Below are 26,821 nucleotides of genomic sequence, written 5' to 3'. Positions count from 1 at the left end.
CTGGTGACACCATGCTATGTGGACCTGCTTGTGACTCTGGCTACTCTGGCATCAGTTTGCACACATGCGACCCTTGAGTGGTTAGAGGGAGACTGGCTCCCAGGAATAAAGCTTCTTTGATTTGAGGTGGGGCACTACCTGAGTGGCCAAACTGAGGACCTGCTGCACCAGCTCCTGAGTCTCTGTTGGCTTCTTCAGGAAGAGCTTCACAATGGCTGTCAGTAGCTGTAGCTGGACCTGCAAGGGACAAGGCAAAGATGATGCAATGTAGACCAAGGGAGGTGTGGCAGGTCTCAGAACAGATGGAAACCAAGAACAGCTCTCCTCGTATTGGGGCTGCTACTGAGGAACTTAGATCTGGGCACTGTACTATGTGGTAGGCAGGTTGGGGTCAGCTGGATTGCTAGATGCCTGCCAGATTCAAGTCCATGGCTCTAAGAGAGGTTCACTTCAAAAGGCACCAGGTGTGACTGCTGTGCTCCCCTAAGGTGTTAATGGTGCCACAGAGATCCAGAGGGCGGGCCAGCCAGGCTCCACAGAGCTAGCCTGCCACTGAGGAACTACATGTCTGCCTGTCAGAAGGTAGGATGCATCCCTGAGGCCTCCATTTTTTCACAATATCCTCAGCCTTGCTGGCACTACCGTGACAGTCATGCTGATCCCAGCCCCATATCTCCAGTCTCCTCCATGTTCTTATCAGCCTCCAGGCAGTCTCTATGGCTGTGAGCCTTTTCTTCTTTTTTTCTCAAGTCAGGTCTCAATAGCTTTGGCTGTCCTAGAACTCAGTCTGCCTCTGCCTTCTGAGTTCTGGGATTAAAAGTGTGTGTCACCACACCAAAGTGTGAGCTTTTGATGGGTGGGGATAGGGTCTGTCTAGCTCACTGTGTAATTCTATATTTCTTAGGCTAGTGCCTAGGGAACAGGAGGCACTTAAGAAATTCACGAGATTCAAGAAATTTGTGCTGTGGAGCTTGCTGAAAGAGCACTTTGGGCTCTCCAGGTCACAGGCTACTGCGATCATCTAGGTTCTTAAAAGAGGGGCCATGTTGGGCCCTGCTTTGAGCAGCTGATTGAAGTATATTCCCTGTCTTCTAGAAGGGCCTGGTCAAGGTGGTAGATGGCTTAAAGTACCGAGTTTCCAAGACTGGAGTGGACGTGGTTCAAACCACATGTTTAGTCAGTTGCTAAATTCCTTTCCCAAGGTTCCACATGCCTATAGTATAGAAGCTGAAATATCTGTTGAGTGCTGACAATTTTTTAAAAGTTCACTGTTTATTTACTTGTTCTGCTTTTGATGCCATAGCCAAGACTGGTCACTCATATTTAAGTGAGTAAGGCTGGCCTAAACACAAAGCAATTCTCCATCCTCAATTTCCCGGGATCTGGAATTACAGGCATGAGCTACCGTGTCAGTTTAGATGTTATTAATTTTGCCCACAAAAAGGGAAACATTCCAAGCAGTGGTGGTGCACCCCTTTAATCCCAGCACTTGACAAGCAGAGGCAGGCAGATCTCTAAGTTATAGGCCAGCCTGGTCTGTAGCATGAGTTCCAGGATATCCAAAGCTACACAGAAAAAACCCTGTCTCAAAACCAAAAACAGAATAAATAAGTAAATAAAAAGAAATTCATGGATGAAAAAAAAAATGTACATGAGACCATGCAGACGGTCCTTCCTAAGTCTTTTTCTTTTTTGTCAACCTGGGACAGGTCTGTTGCAAAGTTGGAAGCAATGGCCCAGGCAGCTTAGTAGCAGCAGTACTGGTGAAATGGCTTTACCTTCCTAGCAGGGTAGTCTGACAACAGGAGTAGGAAAGGAGAAGGGCTGGTAAGATGGCTCAGTAGGTACAGACAAGCGTCTGCTAAGGCTGATGGTGAGTGCAATCCCTGGGACTCACATGGTGGAGAGAACTAACTGCTGAAAGTTGTCTTTGGTCTCCACTCAATTGCTATAACGTACCCTCCCATGCTCCTTTAAAAAAATTATAAAAGGAGAGGTTTGTTCTGGGAATGAGTTCACCCACAGCCCCTTGCCATCTGCTTATAAATGGGTCAGTGGAGGAGGAACAGCAGCTACTGTATCGAAAGCAGGAGTAAGCCCAGCCTGTGGCTTCCATATGGGGCTCCAGCCATTCACCTTCAGTCAGTGAGGAAGACATATAGCCTAAACTGCGAGTGGTCCATACCTGCAATCCCAGTACTGAGGAGGGGAAGCAGGATCAGAAATTCTGGTTGGAGGCCAGCCTAAGATGTATGGAAACCCTGTTGCAAAAGCACCCTTCAAAAAAACCAAGAGGGAAAAAAGCAATAGCCTGCTTCTGATGGGAGCTGGTGTCTCGTGAGCTCTGCAAACAACCCACAGCACTTGTTGGGAGTGAGAGTGACATCACTCTTCAGCTCAACGCTGACTCTATCTGGTCCCAGCAGCCATTAAAGTTACTGGGGTGGACTCCTCATCTGTAAGATGGGATAGCTGCAAGAAGAGTTCAGCAGCAATAACCTTTTATGAAGCTGTGTTGGGACTGAAGGTGAGCACCATCACACGCTGCAAGGGCTTGGTGAATTTAAGGAACATAGGGTGAGTTCAGAATTTCAGGGATCTTTCCTTCCATACAGACTCCTGACTCAGCTGTTCCTCCCAGCTTCCCCAATCCCTGGCTCTTTAACAGGTTTATTCATGTGGAGGAAGAGGCACAAGATTTTCCCAAATATTTAGCAGTTTACACCCCAAGGCAATCCTCTGCCTTAACCTTAAGGAGGACTTGGTTACAGGGGCAGAGACAATACAGGCAAGGCTTGGCTTCTTGGAGCCACAGGCAGGTCTGATGTAAAAATGAAGCTGCACAGAGGCAGGCGGCAGGCGGCAGGAGGCAGTGGGAGGTGAGTGGTGGTGAGAATCACTGCTATGATCCTGCCGTGGACATCTGCTGTTTTTGCTCACTTAGCACCCACTCTGCTGGCTTTCCTTCAGAGAACTGCTGTTCTGTCTCTTTCAATCTATACAGACCAGAATGAACAACTGGCTCATCAGTCTTAGTAAATGGCTCCAGAAAACACAGACAGATTTTGGGGCTTCTGTTGGGCCGTTGGCGTAAAAGTTCTCTTTCCGTGGGAGCTGTTAGAACTTTAAGGACAGAGCCTATAGTGTTGACCTACTGTAACCCTGCTTGTGAGACTGTGACCAAGGCAGAACCATGGAAGTGGCAGAGACAGCCTCAACAACATAATGTAAGCAGGGGCATGAGGAGGCCTGTGCTGCTCAGACATGTTGGCTATGGGGACCAGCAGGCTCTGCTTTCTCTTGGCCTACTTCCCTTTTGAATCTAATTCTGACCCAGGTCAATACTACCACTGATGAGTACTTCTGATGGGCCAGACACATGTTAAGATGAGGACAGCACCATAAGTGAGTGAGCGGATGAGGAGCGTGCCCTACCGTCTCTGACTCCACTGTCCATGCTTGGACTCACTAGGTTACACTGCCTGCACTGGGCAGAAGACATTTCCCACTTCACAACAAAAGAACACCGATGGGAAGATGAAGCTACGCCCACTACCTTCTGAGCTGCTCAACCAAGTACAAGGCAAGGAAATACTATCAGAGACGGGAGGTCAGACCAGGACAACAAACAAAATCAGGCAAGAGCTACCACAATCACTTGTGTTCAATCCTTCCTCTCCAAGCTATCTGCTTAAGGGTTCATCCCCGAAATACTCAGTTCTGCAACGTGCTGTCTATCACAGCAGCATGTTTACAAAAACAGACTAGACACACAAATGTCCAATAAACTTAAAGGACACATCAATTAATGAAGACATGCCTTTTAGATACATCCTAAGAGGAGAAGACAAGTTCCTAAGCGATTTGAAGTTGGACAGTGGACTACTAGCATTTATGTCCCCACACTTGTAAAAGCTTAGCTTTATTTATTTATAAAGATTTATTTATGTATTATATATAAGTACACTGTAGCTGTCTTCAGACACACCAGAAGAGGGAATGAGATCTCATTACAGATGATTGTGAGTCACCATGTGGTTGCTGCGATTTGAATTCAGGACCTTTGAAAGAGCAGTCAGTGTCTTAACCACTGAGCCATCTGTCCAGCCTGGTTTTATTTTTTATTACAAGTGTTTCTTATCTGTGTAAATGTGAGTGGCTGTGCATGCCGTGAGACACGTGGAGGAGAGAGGACAGCTTGCAGGAGTTGGTTCTCTCTGAACACCAAGTGGTTCCTATGACTGAATTCAAGATGCCAGCCTGGGTGGCAGGTGACTTTATACACCAAGTCATCTCACCAGCCTTGTTTTTACTGACAAAGTCTCATGTCACCCAGGCCAGACTCAAATTCTATATAGCCAAGGATGACCACAAACATCTGACAAACTCTACCTCAGAAATGCTGAGATTACATGTGTACACTGCCTGTTTCTATACTTGTAAATCTGCCTCTTGTTGCCCTTCAAGATCAGTATTTACACAGGGCTTGTGTGGTCACCTGTGCATACAGGCAGAGCACTGGAAAGATAAATCACCGGATGTCTATGTACAAGCTGAGGTTGGACAAGGCAAGTATTACTCTACCTTTGTTTCAGCTCTTATCCTGTAAAAAGTATCCTTTTCCTCATTTACAACTGTCTCAAGGCTGTGAGGCTATAGTGCTTGTCTTTCCAGAAGTCTGGAATGTTCTCTGTTGAGAAATATGTATGCTAGATAAACTTTAGTGAGGCACAAGTCACAGAGTTGTTGGCCAGAGTTCAATGCTAATAAATCAACGATGTTACATGTTAACCAGATGATAAAAGTCTACACGTCAGAGGATCTGCGTCTCCCCTGGAAGTGCTCAATACTTACTTATTTAGGAACTGTAGTGGTTATGGAACACAAGTACCGAGAACAATAAGAATTAGATGCAAAGGAATATGTATGTATGAAGGCTTATCTACCGGTATATTCCTAAAACCTCTGTATCACCAAGAAACCAAGGATGCTAGTAATGGGAAGAACTATAGCCAGGATTCAGTTAGAGAAAGAATTTTCATTGTAAAGTCTCTGCAGCATTTCTGTTTTGAACCATGTCAATATACGAAAGATAAATATGAAATTGAAAACAAAACCAGAAACTTCTGTTCATCTTCCACACACATACCGCAGACTGTCCTATGTCCTTTGAGGCACTGCTGTGGGGGAGAAAAGGGAACCACACAGAGCCTGTCAATTAATGCCTGTCATACCAGCAATGCAGTATGGGGGACTGGGGAGGGCTAGGAGCAGCCACTGTAGGCCAGGGGGTCAGTAATGGGCTGTCCACCAGCAGGCTCACCTGGGTGCTCTCATCATGGAAACCTTCCAGGAAGCTCTCGAGCAGCTCATCTGCATTGTCAATCCGCTCAGCATACTCGCCCACTATCCAGATCATAGCTGCGCGGGCCTCAGGCTCATCCAGCGAGTCCAGATTCTCACACAGTGTGGCTATCACACTCTCATACCTGGGAAAGCATGATTGAGCCAGTATGTGAGCACCAATGAAGATATGCAGCATCCACATCTGAGAGGAGCTGAGGATAGGATAGAGTCTCTCTCTCTCTCTCTCTCTCTCTCTCTGTGTGTGTGTGTGTGTGTGTTTCGGTTTGGTTTGGTTTTGAGACTGTGTTTCCCTGGCTGTCCTGAAACTCACTATGTAAACCAGGCTGGCCTCCGACTCACAGAGATCTTGCCTTCCTGTCTCCCAAATGCTAGGATTAAAGACACATACCACCACTGCCCAGTGACAGGGAGTGTTTTAGCTGTTGGTCTTTAGCTGCTCTTATTTTGGCCTAGATGGCCAGTTTGGATAAAGAAGAAAGACAAAAAGTTTCTTTTGAGAAAGCTGCTTGTGAAATGGAAAGGAAAGGAGGAAGGGGAAACCAGCTGTCCCCTTACTAGGAAGAGTAGGCACCTACTTGTTGGGGTACTTGCGGAAGATGTCCTTAATGACCACAATGGCTTCCTGGACCACATAGTTGACCTTGGTCTGGATGAGATCAAGCAATGTGCTCACACAGCGCTCTGCAGATTGCTGTGTGGGAAAAGGAGGTAGAATGGACACAAAGTTTCCAACAGGACTAAAGATCATGCCAAGGCCAAGCAGCTTAAGTCACCTTGCCCCACCTTCCTTATCATAGCATGAGACCTGATCACTCTCCCTAGATGAGGCCCTGGAGGAGGCCCTTTAGGAGGAAGTAGAGAAAAAGGCCCAAGTGAAGGCTCTGGATGAAAAGAATGTACAGATAAGAACGTGAGAAAGCCCGAGGTGTAGCTCTTGACAGGGTGAGGTCATTGGGAGTTCCTCCAAGCAAAACCCAAGAGCTGAGTGACCCTACTTGGCCCCCGTCTCTCTGGCTTGTTTTATAAAATGGGCTGCTATGACTAAACCTACAAAGTTTCTGTTCCTAGTCTTTTGCTTTTATTTCTATACACAATAGCCCAAGAATGCAGATGTCTCAGGAGGGCCCTAATAAACATCAAGGGGAGAACACCTAACTGCCTCAAGGGTCTGTACCGAGTATACGTAGCTATCCCAGTGTCCTTAAGCCACCAGCAGACCCACTAAGTCCAGGTCAACAGTCAGGGAATAGGCAGAGTGGGAGGGAGTATAACGCAGGACAGGGTTTAGGGTGACTTGGTAGCTTAGTTAAGAGATCGACTAGAATACCCACCAGGCAGAGGGCCTGCCCCAGACCTCTGTGAGAAGTTAAGCCTAATAGGAACCCCAAGAGCTGCTGGCTGCCCTGTGGCCTTAAATAATGCTGCAGAGCCATCATTACCTGTTGTAACTCAAGGGCCTAAAGTGAGAAAGAGCCAATCTAATCTGGATAGAGGGCACCTTGGAGGCTCTGTTGGTGACCCTTGAATTTCCTGGACCATGGATAATGGCTAGGATTAGGCTGCTCTATGTTTTCAACAACCTTCCCCGCCTGGGCTAAGAATGGAATCCCAGAACCTACTCACCTCCACCTTGATGGCACAGCGGCCAATGGCACGCACTGCCTTCCGTACAAAATCCACATCTACTTCTGTTGCATACTCTTTGAGTTCTGCCAGAACCTGTGGTTCAAACAGAAAACAGGTTGGGTGGATCCAATGGAACAACCTGTTACAACTCTTGGTAATAGGAATGCAAACGCCAAAGGGACAGGATTCTGCTGCTTGTTCACATGACATCCCCGGGGAGAGTATCAGTGGGTTCCTTAAAGGGAAGATAATCCAAAAGGTAGGTAGAGGATGACTGCATAGCAAGGCACGCCAACCCTTGCTCTACACTGGCAGCTACTATAGCCAAGTACATCATTCTGTGTGTGTGGTGCTGGGGATTGATCAGGTCCTCGCTTATGCTCTAACCACCGGCCTAAACTCCCAGCTTCAACTATTGCTTTTGGGGGTCAGGGGGTTTGGCTATGGATATATGTGCATATAAATGTGGAAGCCAGAGGACAACCTTGGGAGTCATCTCTCAGAACCATCCACCTTTTATTTACATTCCAAATGTTGCTCAGCTTCCTGGTCCCCTATCCCAGAGTTCTTTTTTTTTTTTTTTTTTTTTTTTTTTGAGACAGTATCTCACTGGTCTGGAACTTGTGGGTGAATCTAGGCTAGCTGTCTAGCCAGCCCTAGAAATTTTCCTGTCTCTACTGCTTCAGTGTTGGGATTATAAAGGCACACCACAAAACTCAAGGGTTAGGGTTAGGGTTAGGGTTTTGTTTTTAAAAGATCTATTGGTGTGTGTGTGTTGTTCACAAGAATAGAAGGTGGCATCAGATACCTTGAAATTGGAATTGCACGTGTTTGTGAGCTGCCTGAAGTAGGTGCTGAGAACTAAACCCATGTCCTTTGAAGAGTAGCAAGTGCTCTTAACTACAGAGCTATCTCTTCAGCTCTCACACTCAGCTTTTTAAACATAGTTTTTCTTTTTAAACATCAACTCTTATTTCTTTCTTTCCTTCTTTAAGAGATTTATTTATTTATTATATATAAGTACACGGTAGCTGTCTTCAGACACACCAGAAGAGAGCATCAGACCTCATTACAGATGGTTGTAAGCCACCATGTGGTTGCTGGGATTTGAACTCAGGACCTCTGGAAGAGCAGTCAGTGCTCTTAACCGCTGAGCCATCTCTCTAGCCCCCAAGAACATTCTTCAGTAGTACAAATATTAGTTGTTTTGCCTGCTTACAATGCTCTGCCCCCCACCCCCATGCTGAACTCTCTCTGAGACAAAATGTCAACACTGAGCATGCTTAGCTGACCTGACCTACAGACACAGCTAGTAAGGAAGTTGTCTTGACCCCAAAGCTTGTGCCCCATACCACCATACTCTGCTTGCTTGCCTGGGCAATGTTGGCCTGGGAGGCCAGGCGGATCATAATGTCCAGTTTCTCCAGCTTCACGTAGATGGGGTCATTGTACTTCACAAAGAAAACCTTCATTTCATGCTTCAAAATCTCTGGCCTGGTTGTAGGGCAGGATGCCCAGAGAACAAATGAACAAACAAACAAACACCATAAGACCTTGAAGAGAGCTATTCCACACCTGCTGGGGACTACCTGGGATGTAGGTGAAATATGATTTCCAGGGAAGCAGAACTTCTATTAAGACTGTGTGATTGTAAGAAGTGGCTCTGCCTGCCTACAGCTTGCTGGGCCCCATCTCAGGAAGAAAAGAGTTCATAGGTTAGCAGGCAGCAGGCTAGGGTTTAATCCCAATGTGTGAGCTCAGCTTTTGATTCTTATCCCATGAAATAAGAATGAGCTACGCAGGAATAATTACCACCACAGGCCCGAATCTGCCAGTTATCAGACCTGGTGTGTATGACTCAAACTCTAGGAACATTCATCCTGTTCATACAATGATAAAAATGGTTGACTATACTACTTATAAACAATATGGTTTATACTCAAACCTTGCTTTCCTCCTAGAGTCCTGAAATATTGCAGTGCACCCCCAATGCACACCTTAGGTACCCTGTCTCAATTAGGATCGCTGGGCAGAAACATTCTACGTGTCACTTGTCTCTTGTGACTCTCCAAGAGAGGGAAAGCCCATGAGGAAGTGAGCTGTAGGCATTCTAGCAAGTCTTAGGGAGGAGCACAATGGCTGGCTACTGGGAAACGCTAACCAGCTTCAGAACACAAGGGAGAGTTTGTAGACACAAACAGACTCTTGTACAGTAGGTCAAGTGAGGGAGATGACACATCTAGAGTCATCAATGCCTGCTTTATGAAGGCACTTCCTAATAGAAACTGTCACCTAAGTGTGTGCCCACTGCTCATCCTGTGCTGCCTGCTGCTGTCAATGGTACCACAGGACACATTTTTCTAAGACAAGGAAACTCAGAAGGGTTATGGAGCTTTTATTTGTTACGCATTAAATGGTTTAGAGCAAGGTAAAAGGCACCACCCAATTTGTACTTCTGTGTCCTTTCCAAGACAGAAATTAGTAATTCCAAAACAGCTATAGCCAGGGATGAAGCTCTGTGATGGGGACAGAGGAAGGAGAAACTCAAGAGTCTGTGTTGTCATACAAACTTGTGTGGAGAGGCTGGCTGAATAAGTGCTCTGTGGGGAGGAAGTGAGATGACTCTGTAAGCAGGACCTGACAAAGGCCAACCAATCATGTCAGGCTGCCAAAGGTCATGACCGCATGACACAGACAATTTCTTAAGAGATTTTCATGTTAATTATAGCAGAAGGATGATGACCTAGTTCCTGTATTCCAACTAATGCAGTGACCCATGGGCACTGGTATACAAAGACCCATACTGCAACAGCAAACCAATTTTCATCACATCGCGTGGGGACTTGGAATACTTTACCCATGTTAACCTTCCAAATCTTCACAAATGTCCCAGCTCAGTATTTCTGGTCCTCTAAGAAATATCAAGAACCAGGCATATGCTGTGGCAAAGAGTATGGCATACTATCTTCCTAGGGCATGACCACAAGGGGCTGTGTTCACTGTGATCTTGGTTCTTGGCAGCAGACAGCAGGAATGAATTGCCATGTCAAGCCCCGACTACAGAGAGATCTATTAGACTAAAGGCTGGGAGAAGAATTTAGGAGGTAGATCCCATTCCAGCTGCAAGATGCCTTCCCTCAGGGCTGCCTTAAAAGGGGTAATTTCTATGACATTGCAGACTGGTGCTGCTCACAGAATTTCAGACCCCTTCCTTGGGAGCAGTGACTTCCTGAGTCAGCCCCTTAGGAGGAAGGAAATACCACCGAGCACTCCGTGCTACTTCCCCTAGGCCTTGAGGTTATATCAAGTCCATGATCTCTTACCATCTCTAAGGTCTTCAAAATTTTGAGGATTTTGATGAGACCTATGAACTTTGTCCCTAAGCAAACTGCATACATACAAAGTCTTGAGATGTCACGGACTGAACAGGCTCTGAGCTGCCCGATGTAAGGACAGAGGAGCATCGTGCTTGCCATTACCTGTCAGCCCTCTCTGAGGCTGACCAGTGCGGGATACTGAGCAGTGTCCTGGTCTCTGCCCACTGGATGCACGCAGTAGCCTCTAGTTGTGAGAACCAAATATGTCCCCAGACATTGTCAAGCATCCCGAGGGGAAAGGTACTCTGGTTGAGAACCCCTTTACACTCTTTAGGCTTCCTACATGGTGACAGATCAGTTTCCCTTGAGGGTCCCTGTCTCTAGCATTTGGCAAACACATGTGGTAGTCTCTGTACCTTTTCTGCACAATGAGGTTGATATTGCGCAGCGCCACATACTGCAACTCTGGCTCTGCTGACAGCAGTGTGACCAGGGGAGGGGCCAGCTTCTTAAGCAGCGTGGCATAGTAGTCCAGGTCCTTGGACAGCATCTCCATGAACTTCATCAGCACCTTCACTGCAGACAGCACCACAGCAGAGTTGGCATGAGAAAGCCTAGGAGTGACTCGCTCACAGATGCTGCAGTCCAGCAATTCCAGTAGAGAAAAAAGAGAAAGAGACAAAGGAGAAAAAAAGTCCTTTTTCACTTTTCAAAATAGTATGTTTGCTTTCTTGTTTTGTGACAGATGTAACCTAGATGAGCCTTAAACTTGCTATTAGTAAAGGTTGTTTCCTTTACTAACACTGAGCCTAGGGCCTCATGTCTGTGAGACCAGTGTTTTACAACTGATCTTAACACTCTGATCCTCTTGCCTCCATCTCCAAGTGCTGAGACCACCCAACACACCACCATGCATGCCTTATGCAGCGCTGGGTCCACAACACAGGGCTTCATGTATGCTCAGCAATCACTCTACCAACCGAGCTTGTGTGCTGCCTGCTGACTCACTGGCCCCAGACACTGTGAGCCTCAGTTTCCTCATCTACTTCACAGGCTTGTGGCACGTGGCAGACACCTCCAACTGTCAGTTCTTTCCCTCCCCACTGTCAAAAGCACTTGCTCACGCTGGTCAGGACAGATCCAGCTGGGTGAACTACACAGTTCCTCCCCCTTTGCTAATTCAGTCTCCTTGTTTGTGAGGTGGTCAAGGATGATAGGATACATTTTACCAACTTGCTTTAAAGATTACCTAACACTGAAGGCACCTAGCAGAGGTAGGGTACCTAGAAAATTTAGTGGTTCTGAAGCTACAAACTCTTGATTCCTGGCCAGGCCCCATCTATATCCACAGCGAGCGGGAAGCTCACTGCCTGAACCATACAACAGCATGGCTCTGGAGGTGAGCAGCTGGCTGGTTCCCTTAAAGTGTGTTTGATGCTAGGAAAAAAGGACTTGGAAAGAGGCCCATTCAGGCCTGAGGCCCTGCTCAGAGAGCCCCATGAGGACCATACCCAACCAGGCTGGAAAGCAAGGGGTTTGTCTGCTCACCTCTGAGCCTCACGGTCATCCTTGGGCATGTAGTTGGCCAGACAGTCCAGAATGAAGATCTGGCCCCACTCAGTGCATTCATTAAGGGCTGTCAGCAGCTTGTTGATAGACTGTGGGTTCAAGTCAAGCAGGTTGCTACTGGGGTGAGACTCAGCGATTTCTGACAAGGCAGCCACTGCATTTGCTACCACCTAGATGAAAGGGCAGAAGGGTAGAGGCTGGAGGTACTGCTCAAGTCATGGAGCACAGGGGCTAATGGCACTAGCAGATCAAGACGGGACGTTCCGTAAGGAATATGGTATGACCCTATTGATAGGTTGTGGAGCCTCAACATGTGGCCTATGACAAGCACTCACCCCACTGAGTTCTCTATAAAGCAAAACTAAAATTAGTACATCTGCCATCAGAAAGAAGCAGGGAAAGAAGCCCAGGGACCTTGAACTGAAACACAATGCCTGTTAGGAACCCAACCTCCCCCTGTTGGCCAGAGTGCTTGCTCATTGCAATGGTTGTCAGCTGTGCTGCTCAGAGATAGAAGAATCCTGCAGATCTCTTCAAGGCTGCTGGCAGTGAATGGGTGCAGGCTCCAGAAGGGTTTACCAAATGTTTTGGCCAAGACAACTCTTTTCCTGTACAGTATACAATGTTTTTAGCTTTCCTCTATGGCACCGTGTTCTAGTCAGCAGGCTTCAGTCTATAAGCATCGGTGTTTCTGTTGGATACAGAGTGGGAGCAGTGCCCAGTGTTTTAATATTCCATTGTCTTCTAACATAATTTCCAATTTTTAGAAAAGATCTTGTTATGTATCAAGGCCTAGCCTTTATCTCTCAATCCTCCTGCCTCAGCCTTCTGACTACTGGGATTATAGGTCCTGACAAACTTCACTGCAAACTCCTGCTATCACAATGAGTGAGAGGACTGGGTTTTCACCTAATACATCCTGGTGTCCTGTCTTCTACACTGTAGTACTGTAAGGTGACATCATTTCAACCCTGCAAGAAAGAGGAATACACGCCTGGAAATGACAGTAAGTCCTGGTTAGGAGTTACTGACAGGACAGCAACTGGAGAGGGACGGACAACAGCACTGACTGTAGTCACTGCTTGCCAGAGCAGGCCAGCTGAGGTCAGGTATGTGACCTCCCAAACATCTAGTGATGACACAAACAGGGCTCTGAAAGATTCGGCAGCTTTCCTAAGTGTAGCTATTTTGAGAGGGTCACAGGAAAACTAGACCTAGTTCCCTACAAACCACCGCAAGGAGGAAGCACAATTAGATATTCAGACAGGCTTAATTTCTAAGGTAGAAAGCCAGGTGGTCAACCCAGGAGTCTGTGGAGGCATCACAAGGAGCTTACCATGGGGTTAGAGTCAGAGATGAGGTCTTTAAGTGTGTCCAGGAAACCCTGGTCTTCTACCAGCTGGGCATTAATGTCATGGAGCTTGGCCACACACACAGCTGCTGTCTTGCGCACATATGGATCTTCATCCTTCAGGCATTTCCGAAGTGGTTCACACAAGTACTCTGTAATCTTGTCAACTCGGATGCAGCCCATAGTCCTCACAGCCAGGGCTCGGATGAGGGGGTTGGGGTCCTCACAGTCCTGAGGGGAACCAGTCATTGGCCAGGGGCAGGAGTGGGATGAGTCATCTGTGGCTTCCCATTCTGGCCTCCAGCTCTGAGCAACATCAGGCAGCTACTATGGGATCTCCAGTGACCACAGTCAACAATACTCAAAAGCAAATGCCACAGAATGGATGCCAAGCATTTATCATATACTGTGTGAGGGGCTCTACACACTCTCTCTGCTGCTTCCCAAGGCCATTTCCCAACCAAGGAAGCTGAGGCTTTGGAGAAGGTTATGGGCTTCCTAGAGCAGAGTAGCAATCCAAACTTCATGCTCCTAGCACCACAGTCTTTTCTTTTTGAGACAGGGTCTTGGAATGTTGCTCAGACTGGCCTGGAACTCACTATGCATCCTAACTACAACCTATTGTCATAGCAATTCTCCTTCTTTAACCTCCCAAGTGCTGGAATTATAGGCGCATATAGCCACAGAAACCCCTAATTTTCCTGTATGTTCACATCAGTGGGCTAGGAGTCAATGTCCAAGTTCATGCTTTGCTCCTCATCTGGTAACAGAAAACACAGAAAGGAGTCGTATGGAAAGGGAGCAGAGCTGCTCTTGGATGCTTGCTGAAGTCTGCTGGCAGTAGGCACAGGGAAGGACTGCCCAGCACAGAGAATGAGAGGCCAGTAGGCCTGGTGCCACCTCACAGGGAATGAATGAGGCATAGTCTTTAGGTCTGTGGTTCTGGAGAGGGAGCCCTCTGCTGGAGGAAAAGGCCCTCAGCCTGAGTAGGCCTGTAAGTCTGCAATTAAGCCTGAGTGCCAAGCACTCCAAAAAGACAGGAACATGAGAGTGTCCTGTCCCCACTTCCACTGGGTTTCTACTCACCTTCACAAAGGTGTTGACGGCCATGATGGCCATGTCTGGCTGACTCTTGGCATAGTTCATCAAGTACAGGTACACCAGCTTCTTTAGCTCCAGGTTGTCTGTCTGCATGCAGTTCACCACATCAGGGAACAGAGCACTGCAAAATCAAAGTAGCATCAGAGAAGGTTAAAGACTGAGAACAGCAGGCTTTTCAGGCAGGGGAGGGAAGGGATCAAAGGGGGAAGCAGGAGAAAGGTTTCTTCATTTGTAAAGAAGGTACAACAGAAGTTGACTTTGGCTGGGGCTGGGACTTAATGGGTAGAACATTATTGAGCACATACAAGGTCTAGGGTTCAGTTCCCAGTACTGCTCCCCACCTCCAGAAACCCACTTTTCCAAGCCAGTGGGAGACTTAAAAGAGAGTACATTCCTGAAGCTTCTGGTCTTTGCTGAATTATTCTTTTTCCATTCCTCACACTTCATTGGTCGCTTGTATTGAGCTGCTGGTTCCAGAGCATCTCAGGGAAGCTGGGCTAAAGGCACAGGTTTGGCATCCACTAAGAATCAGCAAGGCATATGGGACATCTGCTGTGTGCCAGGCTTGGTGCTAAGGCTTGGTCATGCTTCATCTCATTTAACAGCCCAGGAGGCCAGGGGTATGTTCCCATTTCAAATAATTCTGAGTTTAAGAAATGTCAAGTGGTGGTGGTACGCGTCTTTAGAGTCATCTTATTAATCTAACATTGACCAGGCAGAGGTGATACAGACTTTTAATCCTATCAGAGGCAGGTAGATCTTTGAGTTTGAGGCAAGCCAGGTCTACAGAATTCCAGGCCAGCCAGGGCTACATAAAAAAGTTCTGTCTTCAACCCACACGCCCACTTCCCAAAATGTCAAACAGCAGGAAGAGCCAGCTCTATGACTGTTGCTGTACTTAATAGGACTTCCCAACAGGGCACCATTATGGTTCCGGAGTAGAGGCCTTCTTGAGATGTAAAATACAAAGATCGGTTCTCAAAAATTTGAGCCTTTATCTTGCCTCAATTCTTGGGCTTTTATTGCTAAGAACAAGGAATCAAAGACTATGAAGAGGGTGCCCAACAGGCCAGGTTCCCTCTGAGCTGCAATAGACAAAATCACCTGGAGAGATGACACATCAGAACAGAGCTGCTGTAGAAAGAGGAAGAGGAAGTGGAGAGTCTGAACAGCTCTCCAGGCATGAGCAAAGCAAGCTCTTTTAAGGAGGAAAAACAAAGCTATTTTCTCTGTTAGAAGTGACAGGACTGTTCTAACTGAAGAAAAGTTTTTCCTTCTAGAAAGCATGAGACTTAGAGATGCCCAATCTTTCAACATACTTTAAAATCACAGTTTATTAGGCATGTGTGTCTCTGCGTGTGTATGAGCATGCACTAGAGCACGTGGGCAACAGCACACGTGTGGAGGTTAGAGGACAAGTAGTAGTGGGCAGCGTTGTGGGTCTTGGGGATTGAACTCAGGTCACCAGGCTTGGTGTAGACACCTTTACCCACTGAGGCACCTCATATCCAGACACCCAATCCTTTTACACTCTATCCTAATGAGGTCACTGCTACGAACTCTCCTAAACTGGCTGCAGGAGGGCCTTCCTAAGATTGATAATGGGGTAGGCAATCTGTGTGGAAGCCTGGGATAGTGGGAACACTCTGTAAGGTCCAGCTAGGAAGCATCAGAGCCTCTGTGGTATGTGCACGGTACCATGACACATACAGAGGATAAAGTCTGGGTTCTGGAAGGACTAGAAACAATTTCTAGTTCTGCACTAGCCATGTGACTATTCAGAGTAATTTTCCTCATTGTCTCATTTATTTTGGCAGAAGAAACATCATTTCATACAACGGGACGTGTAGAGAACCTGAGAAAACACATCTGAAGGTTTTCTGTAGATGAAGACTTCCCAATTTGACAAGCAGTTAAACACAAACTATATACAACATGAAGACTGACTAGACCAGGTGCTGAGTGTCTGAACAGAGAACAACAACAAAAACCACATTTCCTGTTCTTAAGAAAAACAAACAACCCAGAATGCCCAGCTGTACTGTTCTCATTTTCCTTAACAGGCAGCAATCCTCTGGAGCCTTGGAGAGAATTTTTTTTTTTTTTAAAAATCCATCACTCAGTTATCAAGAGTGTGACTTTCTTTCTTTCTTTTTTTAAAAATTTATTTATTTATTATATATAAGTACACTGTAGCTGTCTTCAGACATACCAGAAGAGGGCATCAGATGTCATTACAGATGGTCATGAGCCACCATGTGGTTGCTGGGATTTGAACTTGGTACCTCTAGAAGAGCAGTCGGTGTTCTTAACCACTGAGCCATCTCTCAGAGAGGCTTTCTGCAACACCCACTTGAATGCCTGCTGCCCTTTCAACCCAGCCTGCTTCACTAATCATTTGAGCCATTAGCATTTTAGCTTGTCACTCATGTGCAAACAGAATCCTGTGTTTGGAAATGAGGTTTGTTCAAAGGAGCCAAAGAGCCAAACTGTACCCAAGCTATGATGCTTCATTTGGTCAGCACCTGGCTGTCACCTGCTTGCTCCTGCATACCTGACATCTTTGCCCACAGTCATTGACGCAATTACTTTCTTTACTGCCTCCTTCTTCTTCTCCTTTTTGTCACTGTTAAGCTCTGCCTTCAGCTCGAAGATCTCCCCTAAGGAAAGGAGACAGTCATAAGCAATTTATCCCCATGCTGTAAGATGGCTTCTTATATCAATTTCCCCAGAACTAGGTGGAGGTAGAGAGCAGCTTTAGTCCTTTGGCTTCAAGGTGGGACAAGAGACAGTAATGGTAAGGAGAGAAATTAAGGTAATAGGAGAGCCTGGAGGCCATGCTGGACTAAAGAAATAGGAACCAAGGTCTTGAAGGACTGCTCAGCTAGACTGCTAAAAATGCACAGCAAGCTCTCCTCAGCCTTCTCACTTACTGATTCCCTAAAGGCTGAATGGAATTGGGGCACTGGGGTGGGGGTAGGGGGCGAGGTGGGGGAGTTGGCTGATCTCACATGCAGGCTTTTCCTGTTTTCCCAGAACTCTGAGCTCAAACCACTTGCTCAGGGTTTCACTTCCTCAGCCTAGAGACAGGAATTCATCTATTCTACAAGGGCTGCAGCATATGACAAATTTTGTTCTCAAGAACTTGATAATGTGGAAAAGGAAATGAAGATATGTGGTTGTCCCCCACCTCCATGCCATGGATATGGTCAGGACTTGCTAACATGTCAAGTGGCAGACAATTCCTGAGCCTTTCTCTAAGCCTAGCCCCATGCTATTTTTTTTCCATATTCTTTCTCATTTCATATTCAAAACCAACCTGCCTTCCCCCATTGCACAGATGAGCAATGGAGGCTGTTCCATAGCAGATGAGACAGGCTATGCTGAGAACCAGGTTTGCTCCTTGCAGAGCCTATGTTGTAAATAAATCCCTTTGCTTGGCTGGCCCCACATGGACACCCGATTGCTTCTCTGACCCCATTTTCTTTCCTGTTCTCTCTGGACTGGGCAATGAATTCTCTCACTTACTCTCAGCTGTAAAGTGTCTGTCTCAGTGCCTGGCACTCTGTTCTGCATCTGTTAGGATCTTTTTCAAATCCCTTGGGGTGGGGTGAGGTAGGGCTGTTATGTGGGAAAAGAGATGAGAAAGCTCTAAATAGATTCCTAATGAGAAAAAAGGGGGGTTTTGTTTGTTTTTTAAAATCATAATCACAAAAAGAAAGTAAACAGTTGACTAAAAAAACGATGACCTAGCAAAGCCTGAGCAAGGTCTCACTAAGGAAACTGCTAAACAGGGCCAGGAGAAATCTGTAGAGCCTATGGTTCAGATTTATGAAGGAACACATCTTTCTCCTGCAGGAAGCAACTGGGCTTGGACTCCTAGTATCAACATGGTGGTTCACAACTCTGTGACTCTTGCTCTGAGGATCCAACACCCTCTTCAGCTTCCACTGGCATCCGGCAAAGACATACAGGCAAAACATCCATACAACATACAAATATGCATGTATATACACACATACAGTTTTTTAAAAAAGAAAACTAAGATTCTTTCCCCCTTGTCAGTAGGCACTAGGAAGGACAGCTAAAGAAGAACAGGACAGAGAGGTTAAAGCATACTTGCCAGCCATAACAACTTCTACTATTTCTTTAAAAGCAGAAAAGGAATAAACTATTCAAAGACTAACTCAGCTTAGTAAACTGCAATGCAGCAACTTAACTGGCTTAATTCTGGGTCATGAGATCTGCTCAGAAATGATTATGAGGATGTTAAGTGACTAACAGGATAAAACCAGTTGCTACCACATTAAGAATAATGCCCAGAGATAAGAACCAGGCTTCTCACAACAGGGCTGCTGATAGGCTGTGTACTTTCTATATTTAACTGTTTTTAAGCCATGGGAAAGAAGACAAAGACTTTCCCCCATGCTTGGTGTTAATGTCCTTGCCTGAGTTCTAAAAGGAACACTTAGGTCCTTACATCCTTAATTCCCATGGTGCCTCCAGACCCCCACCCTTGCCGTGCTCCCCAAGATCTGGGAGATGTAGCATAGGTCTGTGGTGAAACATACGGTACCTTTTTTGGTTGTTGTGAAGTATTTTGAGTCAGTCATTTTGGTCCTTTATCTGTGGCCAGACTCTGCAAGAGAGAGAACAGGGTGGATCTGTGCTCTATTCCATTTCAGTCAGGGTGTGTGCAGGGAGGATGAGAGGAATCCAGAACACAAGTAGGGGAAAATAGCTGTTTATCTCTTCCTAGGCAAATGAACTGTTGGATTGTGGTTGGCCTTATTTTGGCGGGTAATTGGAAGAAGCTATCAGTGTTTTGAATGTCCATATCTTTTGACACAAGTTTCCTTCTAGGAATCTGACTCAGAACAGGAGCCTGAGGTCATCATTTTTCCGGTATCATTATCTATGACTATACTACAGGGAAAAACTTCATGATTATCAGCAAGCCGACAGTTACAGATAACTACAGACTAAAGCATAGATTAGAAATACAAATCCCTTGTCAGTCAGTCAGTCAGTCAGTCATAGCCCCGCCCCCTGTAGAGTTCACTGTGTTTAGAATCTCTAACTTCAGCTGTGAACTCAGCTCACCAAAGCTCAGGGGCCATCCTCACCTCAGGTATACACATGACCCTGAGAAACGCAAAGTTTAAGAAGTGAGGGAGGGGACTGGAGAGAGTTCTGTAGTGAAGAGTATGGGCTGCTCTTGCAGAGGACCTCAGATTTGCTTCCCAGCCCCCATATAGCAGCTCACAACCACCTGTGGTTCCAGGGATCCAAACACTCTGTGGCCTCCATGGACACTGCACATACATCCTATAACATAAATATATAACTATTCAAAATTTGTATGTATGCGTACCAGTGTTGTGCCTGCATGTACATCTGTGTACTACAGAAGTTCCTGGTGCCTGTGGAGGCAAGAGAATATCAGGTCCCTTGGAACTGGAATTGCAGATGGTTGTGAGTCACCATGTGTGTGCTGAGAATCAAACTTGGGTCCTTCAGAAGAGGACAGAAGCAGTACCAGAACAGCTGGTACTCTTAACTGCTGAGCCATCTCTCCAGACCCCTAAATAAACCTCGAGAAGCAAGTGGGGGGGTCTTCTTTCCACAAGTGCCATCAAGTTTCTAAACATCTATCATCACTAGAAGGCTGGAGTTCAGCACACTGTGAATACAGATGTCAGGTCAGGTTTGGTATGGTTTGGTTTTTAAGCAGTACCCAGCACAGAACTAGTACTGCAAAGAAGTCAGGTCAGAGAAAGCACTGAAGCTCCCACAGTCATGTTAACAAGCATTTGCTGAGCCTCTTCTCTGTACTCAACAGTTTCTCTTGAGCAGAGTAAGAGGAAGTGAGAGGGACTCAGGCAAGATGGCTCTGCAGGGAAACGCACTGGCCATGCAAATGTAGTCAGAGTCCTGTCCTCCTTCTCATATTGGGAAGAATTCCTTCAAGAGAGCATATGTCTTGAGCTCAGGTAGAACTATGATCCCACTCAGCCACCTACAAGCTGTGACCTTGAGTAGGTTACACAGCCGCCTTGAGACTTTCTATAAAATGAAGTTAAAAACTGGGGAGATGGTTCCTTCGATAAAGTGAGGACGTGAGTTCAAACCCCCTAGTTCTCATGTGCAGGGATGCATGGTTGTAAGTGGAAGTACAAGAACCCATTAGTCAGCCAGTATAACTGAATCAGGGAGCTTCTGGCTCAGTGAGAGAACCCCTTAAAACTCTATCTCTAAAAATATTTATGGTACAATTCATAACAGTAGCAAAATTAGTTATGAAGTAGCAACAAAAATAAATTTTATGCTTGGGAGTCAACACAACAGGAGGAACTGTATTAAAGGGCTGCAGCATTAGGTAGGTTGAAAGCCACTGCGATAAAATAAAAAACAGAGAGGCTTCACTAACAACAGTGTAAAGAAAAAAGACAATTCTACTTTTCTTTCACATATTTCAAAAAGAATGAAGGCCCTTTCTTTTGCACTGGGGCTGTGGGAAACAGCAGAAGAGGTGCTGGATCTAAGGATGTATACCTTAAATGTGCTTCAGAAAGGATCCAAGTGCTACATTGTAGCCTCCGCTTTGCTAGTCCCCACAGCATAAGCCAGGGGGGAAACAACCCATAAGGGGAGGGGCATACAGGCTTGCCTCACAACTGGAAAGGTCCACCTTCAGGGTTCTACATAAGACCAGCATTTAATTGACAGTTCTTCAAAAAAACATATAGGGGCCACTGGAGATCCCAGGGACGCATGTTTACTGACAGCTCAGTTATGTAACGCTGGTGATTTACTTACATGCTGTTTTGCAAACACACATAGCCACTTTTTTTTTAGAATGCTAATAATGAGATGAAAAAGTAAGGGACTTTCTACTGTGTCATAAAGAGCTACATGGTTTAAGAAGTCAGAATCAAGAGCATAACTGCTCAAAGGATACAAAACAAAAGCACCCGGGTTCCTTGCTAAGTCCAAGAGAGTGATTAAGGCTATAGCCCAGAGAGCCACAGAAGGTAATGTCTAAGCCCCTCCAGCATTAAATCTAGAAGGAAATAGCTAGGTATGGAGGTGCACACCTTAGCTTGGGAGGCCGAGAAAGGATGGGAACACAGGACATAATAAGATCATTTGTTGCTACTAAAAGCAACAAGCAAACAAACTACTAAAAATAAAAATGGGGGAAAAACCAACAAGAAAACTACCTCCGATATCCAACTTTAGGCAACTTTTCCTCTGCAGTGGAGGCCATCAGCTCCCTCCTCTGTAGGCAAAGCATTATCATCTAGAAGCCCTAATTCCCAGGACAAAAATTTATCTGCCAGGGATAGATTTGATGTTGCATGTACCAGACCAGGAGAACAAAAGGACAGGAAGGCTTCTCTTTTTGTAGGTAGGTAGGTAGATAGATGATAAACAGAAAAAAAGAAAATGGCATAATCTCTATTCCAGCTCCTTAGAAGGCTAAGGACTACCTGAGCACAAAAGTTCAGGGTGAGCCTGTCAAACCAGCATAGTTCAGAACAACTACCCACAAATTTGAGCTGACCCTGATATGCTCATTTCTGCAGTATCTATATTGCAGAATCCTCTACAGAAGACTCAGTGAGACAGATGATACAAAATTGTGTTCCAAAGAAATTGATCATGTCCAGAAATTAGAGAAGGAAAGGGATACAGGAAAAAGTGGAAAATGATTTGGAAAGTTACCCAAATGCCCAGGCTAAAAATAAAGACACCTTCACTCCACTGTGAAAACCAGCACCCATGGCTCCAAGATCTGCTGTAGGATGTTCTCCCTTGTGTCTGCTCTTTAATGAGCTTCCTTATACCAGCGCCAGGTCAGCGCAGGAGAGATCTTGCATTCTCTCTGCAGGAACGGAAAATAACAGTTCAGCCATTAAAGCACTTTCACTTGCAGAAGCCTGGGAAAGCATCCCCCAGCAGCTGTGGCCTGCAGCACATCCCTCTCATGTAAGGCTAAAGGTGCTAAGACCCTGTCCTCAGATGCATCTGATCAAGTACATGAACCACGTTTAAAAGTTTAAGTGCCAAATTTAGGCAAGAAAAAGTATAAAGGTTTGGATTCTATCTTTGTGAGTGACAGAACATTTTCAAAAAAAGTAGTTAAATTGGGTGTGGTAGTTCACACCCACAATGTTAGTTCAGGAAATCGAGGGGAGGACTGCCAGGAGTTTGAGGCTAGCCTGCACTACACAGCAAGACTTTGCCACACCAGTAAACAAACAAGGCAGCAATTTGGTAGTAGAAAGCACTCTGGTGGAAAGTGGCAGCATTTGGGGCTGAGATCTCCTCAATTTTAGCATTTAGAAGCTAAGACATACCTTGAGGTGAGGGCACTCCTGGAATAACTGATTTGCCCTTCCAGAGCCACTGCCATTAACCCACCTCAAGCATGCTACCCCAAGACTCTTGATGCCAGACCAGTAATACAGCAAATCCTATTAGCTTCACTTAAAAACTCATTATACATTTATTTATTGTTAGGGGATATCGGTTGTCGTGTGGGTTCTGGGAACAGAGTTCAGGCCTTCAGGCTTGGTGGCAACTGTCAAGCCATCTCCACGGTACTCACCTCACTTTCTAAGATGTAAGCCAAACACATAAAAGCTGAAAAGCAGCAGTTTCCATAAAGTTCTGCAAAATAACTAAGCAGCCCTTGCTTAGAACCACTGACAAGCTGGCTATAGGGATGGGGGTCGATAACTGGGAACTAAGCCAAAGGGAAGAAGATGCCCCTCAAAAATCCAACCCATCAAAGTACTAGCTATGCCAGCAAGATGGCTCAGTGGATAGAGGCAACCTCAGTTTGATCATCAGAACCCATATAAAGGTAGATTGAAGAACTGAACACTGAGAGACAGGACTGGTAGGACTGCCTCTACTTTCTGAGTCCTGGGATTTAAGGTGTATGCTGCCATGCCCAACTGATGATAACTTTGCTTTTACATTTTCACATTTATTTCTTTTATGTGTATAAGTGTTTTGCCTGCATATATGTATGTGTGTGTACCACATGTGTGCCTAATGCCTGAAAAGACCCCTTGAAACTGGTGTTATGTATGGTTGTGAGCGAGCATGTGGGTGCTAGGAATTAAACCCAGGTTCCCTGCAAGAGCAACAGATGTTCTTAACTGCTGAGCCATCTCCCCAGTTCTTATTAACAACAATTTGAAAATAAAACTGTATGTGTTCGTATGTAAGTGCAGGCACACTCATATCTCAGCACATGTATGGGGGTCAAAGGGCTACAGTAAGTACCAATTCCTGCCTTATATCTTGTTTGAGACATAGTCTCTCATTTCCCGTGGTATATCAAAGGCACAATGGGCCATGAGTTTTCAGGGAATGTCCTGTCTGAGTGTTGGGATTACAGACACATATACCACATCACATCCTAGGGATCTGAACTCAGATTCTCATATTAGTGAGGCAAGAACTTTACCCACTGAATCATCTCTACAGCCTAAGAGTAATTTTAAATTTTTAAATTTTATTTTATGTGTATCAGTGTTTTGCCTGCATGTGTGTGCACATGTGTGTGCCTGGCACCCTGCATCCCTGTAACTAGTTATGGATGGTTATAAACCACCCTGCGGGAGCTAAGTATCAAGTCCAGGCCCTCTGCAAAAGCAACATGTTCTTAATTACTGAGCCATCTCTCTAACTCCCACAACACTAACTTTTTAAAGCAAAGACTAGACTACTGCCCTAAGTCAGTTAATGTCATTGCTTTTTTCCTGTAAGTTACACTTACTGTGTGTACACCTATGTTCCAAAATGGGTGTGGAAGTCAGAGGACAACTTGCAGAATTATCTCTCCTCCCACTGTGTGGGTCCCACAGATAGAACTTGGGTTTTATCAAGCTTGGCAGCAGTGTCTTTACCTCCTGAGCCATTACGATGTCCTCTAGTTTGTTTTCACATTTTAAAACGGGGACCTCACCACCTACTGATTTATGCAGCTCACATATTTCTTCTAATGGGAGACAGCATGAGACTGAAAAGTCAGTGAGTAAACCAGATGTAAACACGAGCCGAGGAGTAAGGGAAGTGCCTTGTGGAAACCCTGGGTGTGATCCTCAGCACCAAACAAAAAACAATACAATCAACCAAACAGAATCAATGTAAGCTCACGAAGGATCATAGGATGCCGTGTGGATGAAGCTGTAGAGGAGGAAAGCAGCTCTATGTTATGTGGCTTCAGTCAGATCAGGGGACACTGGCAATAGTGGGGCCAGAAGCTCCCTGCAGGTGCTGAAGATTTCCTGTGTCCTGATGCATGGCCTGGCACACTGGGCAGCTGAGAGCTGTCAATCACACAAACATTAGAAATAATTTCAAAGTTGGGTGTGGTTGCACATACCTTTAATCCCAGCATTTGGGACGCAAAGGCAGGAGGATTTTTGTTGTTGTTGTTGTTTGTTTGAGGCCAGCTTGGCAGCCTGGTCAACAAAGCAAATCCCAGGTCAGGGCTACAAAGACCCTTTCGTAAACAAACAAAAAGAAACAAACAAAGAAAAGTAAAGAAAAAAAGAAAGGAAAGAGAAGACAACTATTTTGGGTGTCAGTAAGACGGCTCATCAGATAAACGTACTTGTCACCAAGTTTGACAGCCTTATTTCCATCCTGAACCCCAAAAGGGAAAGGACTGACCTGTGCAGGTTGTTCTCTGACATCTATAAATACACTATATTAAAAAATAAAAAAAGTAAGAAAAGCCAGGTGATGGTAGCCCACACCTTTCCCAGCCAGCCTGGCCTACAGGAGCTCCAGACAGGCAGGGCTATACAGAGAAACCCTGTTGGGAAAAAAACAAAACAGTAAAAACAAAACAAAAACCAGTAAGAGTCAATGTTAGAGCGGAAAAGGTAGACTGGATTAAAATCCGGGGTAGGGCCTTTCCGTGTGGCATAAAAGCTAGCTTAAAGGTCCAATTATAAACAGTCAGTTTCCCTGAATGACCAAAAACATAATAACAAAAAGAGATGAATTTTAAACTCACAAAAATTGTTATTTTTTATATTTTGATCAACTATGGACTGATGAAGACTCAAAAGTCCGATAAGATTCCATGCTGGTACAAATGTAAGAATAGGGACCCTCGTGTGCGGTCAACAGAGTCTAACATGTCTTTCACAACTCTTAGTTTGGCCGTAGCTTTCAAACTATAAATTCTACCTGCCTCTGCCTTCTTAGTGCTGGGATTAAAACAATGTCCCACTACCCCCAGCCAAACATGCTTTTTAAAAAGTCTTATGTGTATGCCTGCATAAATGTGTGCACCTTGTATATGCCTGGTGACTTCAGGGGACAGGGAAGGGCATGGGATCTCCTGGGACTGGAGTTACAGGTAGCTGGGACCACATAGTGAGAGCTGAGTCCTCTGAAGATCAGCCAATGCTCTTAACCACCAAGTTATCTCTCCAGCACAACAGGCTTTTGTCATAACTATCCAAGACAGTGACTGAGAAGCAAAATGTAAAGTACACAAAGTATGCTAGTGTCGCTATTTTAAATGAATCGTGATAAAATGCAAGTATCTTTCAGTTGTCCTTAAAAGGACAGAACAGTTATCAGTGGATCGTTCCAGAACGGAGGCTGGATGACTACGGAATGGGGTGAGATGGGCTCTTCTTTTACCCTTTGCTATAACTTGGAGACTCTGTGCTGTGTGCATACATCACCTGTTCTAACATAAAGCAGCTTAGATGGGTTGGTACATGTATCCCTAACACTGGAGCCATCAACATGTTCAGTTTACAGCCTCAGCTTTAACTCTCCTGCCCCACACAGCTTCCTATCTCTGTAGCCAGAGGGACACAGGCCTCCTGGCATTAGACTCACTCATAACTCCAACCTCTCTCTCCTTCATGCCTCTAATTTGAGATCTGTTCTGTTTAACGTTGTCAACCCAGTGACTGGCACTGTGCCTGGCACATTCCAGGAGCTCACCAAATGTTGGCTGGCTCAATGAATGAAAAGGCAGGTTCCCAAGGAAGCTACAAAACCAAGGACTCACAACAAATCAAATTCTGTGACAAGCACCAGACAGACCAAGAACAGAAGGCTTTATAGTTAACCTTCAACAGATACAGCAAGACTGAACCAATGCCAAGATGGCTGCCAGAAGTCTGGCTTTACTACAAATAGCTGTGTGGCTCTGAAGGTAAATCTGACTCTGGCCTCACATTTTCCAATTGTCAAAGGAAGTTCCAATTGTTGTACACCATTATGTACAACAGGTGAAGGTGGAACCTGAATGACAGAAGGAAGGCTGGGGGCCAGATCCTGACTCATCCAACTAAGCCCTTGGTTTCCAGGCCCAGGTAGCCTATAGTTCAATGCAGAGTTTGAAAATGAGTCATTTTCAAAGACTCCTCCCACATTTCAAACATTCTGGTTTGCCACTCCCCCAATGGATGTTCTCGTGTCAAATAAAAGGAAGCAG

General features: G+C 45.5%; 1 protein-coding gene across 2 annotated transcripts in view; it reads right to left on the bottom strand.

The window, feature by feature from the left end:
- Positions 1-26,821, bottom strand: part of AP1B1 (adaptor related protein complex 1 subunit beta 1) — a 50,911-nt gene that overhangs the window by 11,994 nt on the left and 12,096 nt on the right. For both annotated transcript variants that reach the window (XM_080940432.1, XM_080940433.1), the window contains exons 2-12: positions 18,908-18,970; positions 16,886-16,991; positions 14,317-14,452; positions 13,216-13,461; positions 11,859-12,049; positions 10,727-10,948; positions 8,367-8,487; positions 6,991-7,086; positions 5,943-6,058; positions 5,324-5,489; positions 139-237 (exon numbers count right to left, since the gene is read on the bottom strand). In XM_080940432.1, coding sequence (XP_080796558.1) covers positions 139-237; positions 5,324-5,489; positions 5,943-6,058; positions 6,991-7,086; positions 8,367-8,487; positions 10,727-10,948; positions 11,859-12,049; positions 13,216-13,461; positions 14,317-14,452; positions 16,886-16,991; positions 18,908-18,944 — 1,536 coding nt within the window. In that variant the 5' untranslated portion in view covers positions 18,945-18,970. The remainder of the gene's footprint in view (positions 1-138; positions 238-5,323; positions 5,490-5,942; positions 6,059-6,990; positions 7,087-8,366; positions 8,488-10,726; positions 10,949-11,858; positions 12,050-13,215; positions 13,462-14,316; positions 14,453-16,885; positions 16,992-18,907; positions 18,971-26,821) is intronic.

The sequence above is a fragment of the Micromys minutus genome, assembly GCF_963924665.1.
Source record: "Micromys minutus genome assembly, chromosome: 1".
Lineage (NCBI taxonomy): Eukaryota > Metazoa > Chordata > Mammalia > Rodentia > Muridae > Micromys > Micromys minutus.
The sequence above is the reverse complement of the archived record's forward strand: the minus strand, read 5'-3'. Positions and strand labels throughout refer to the sequence as shown.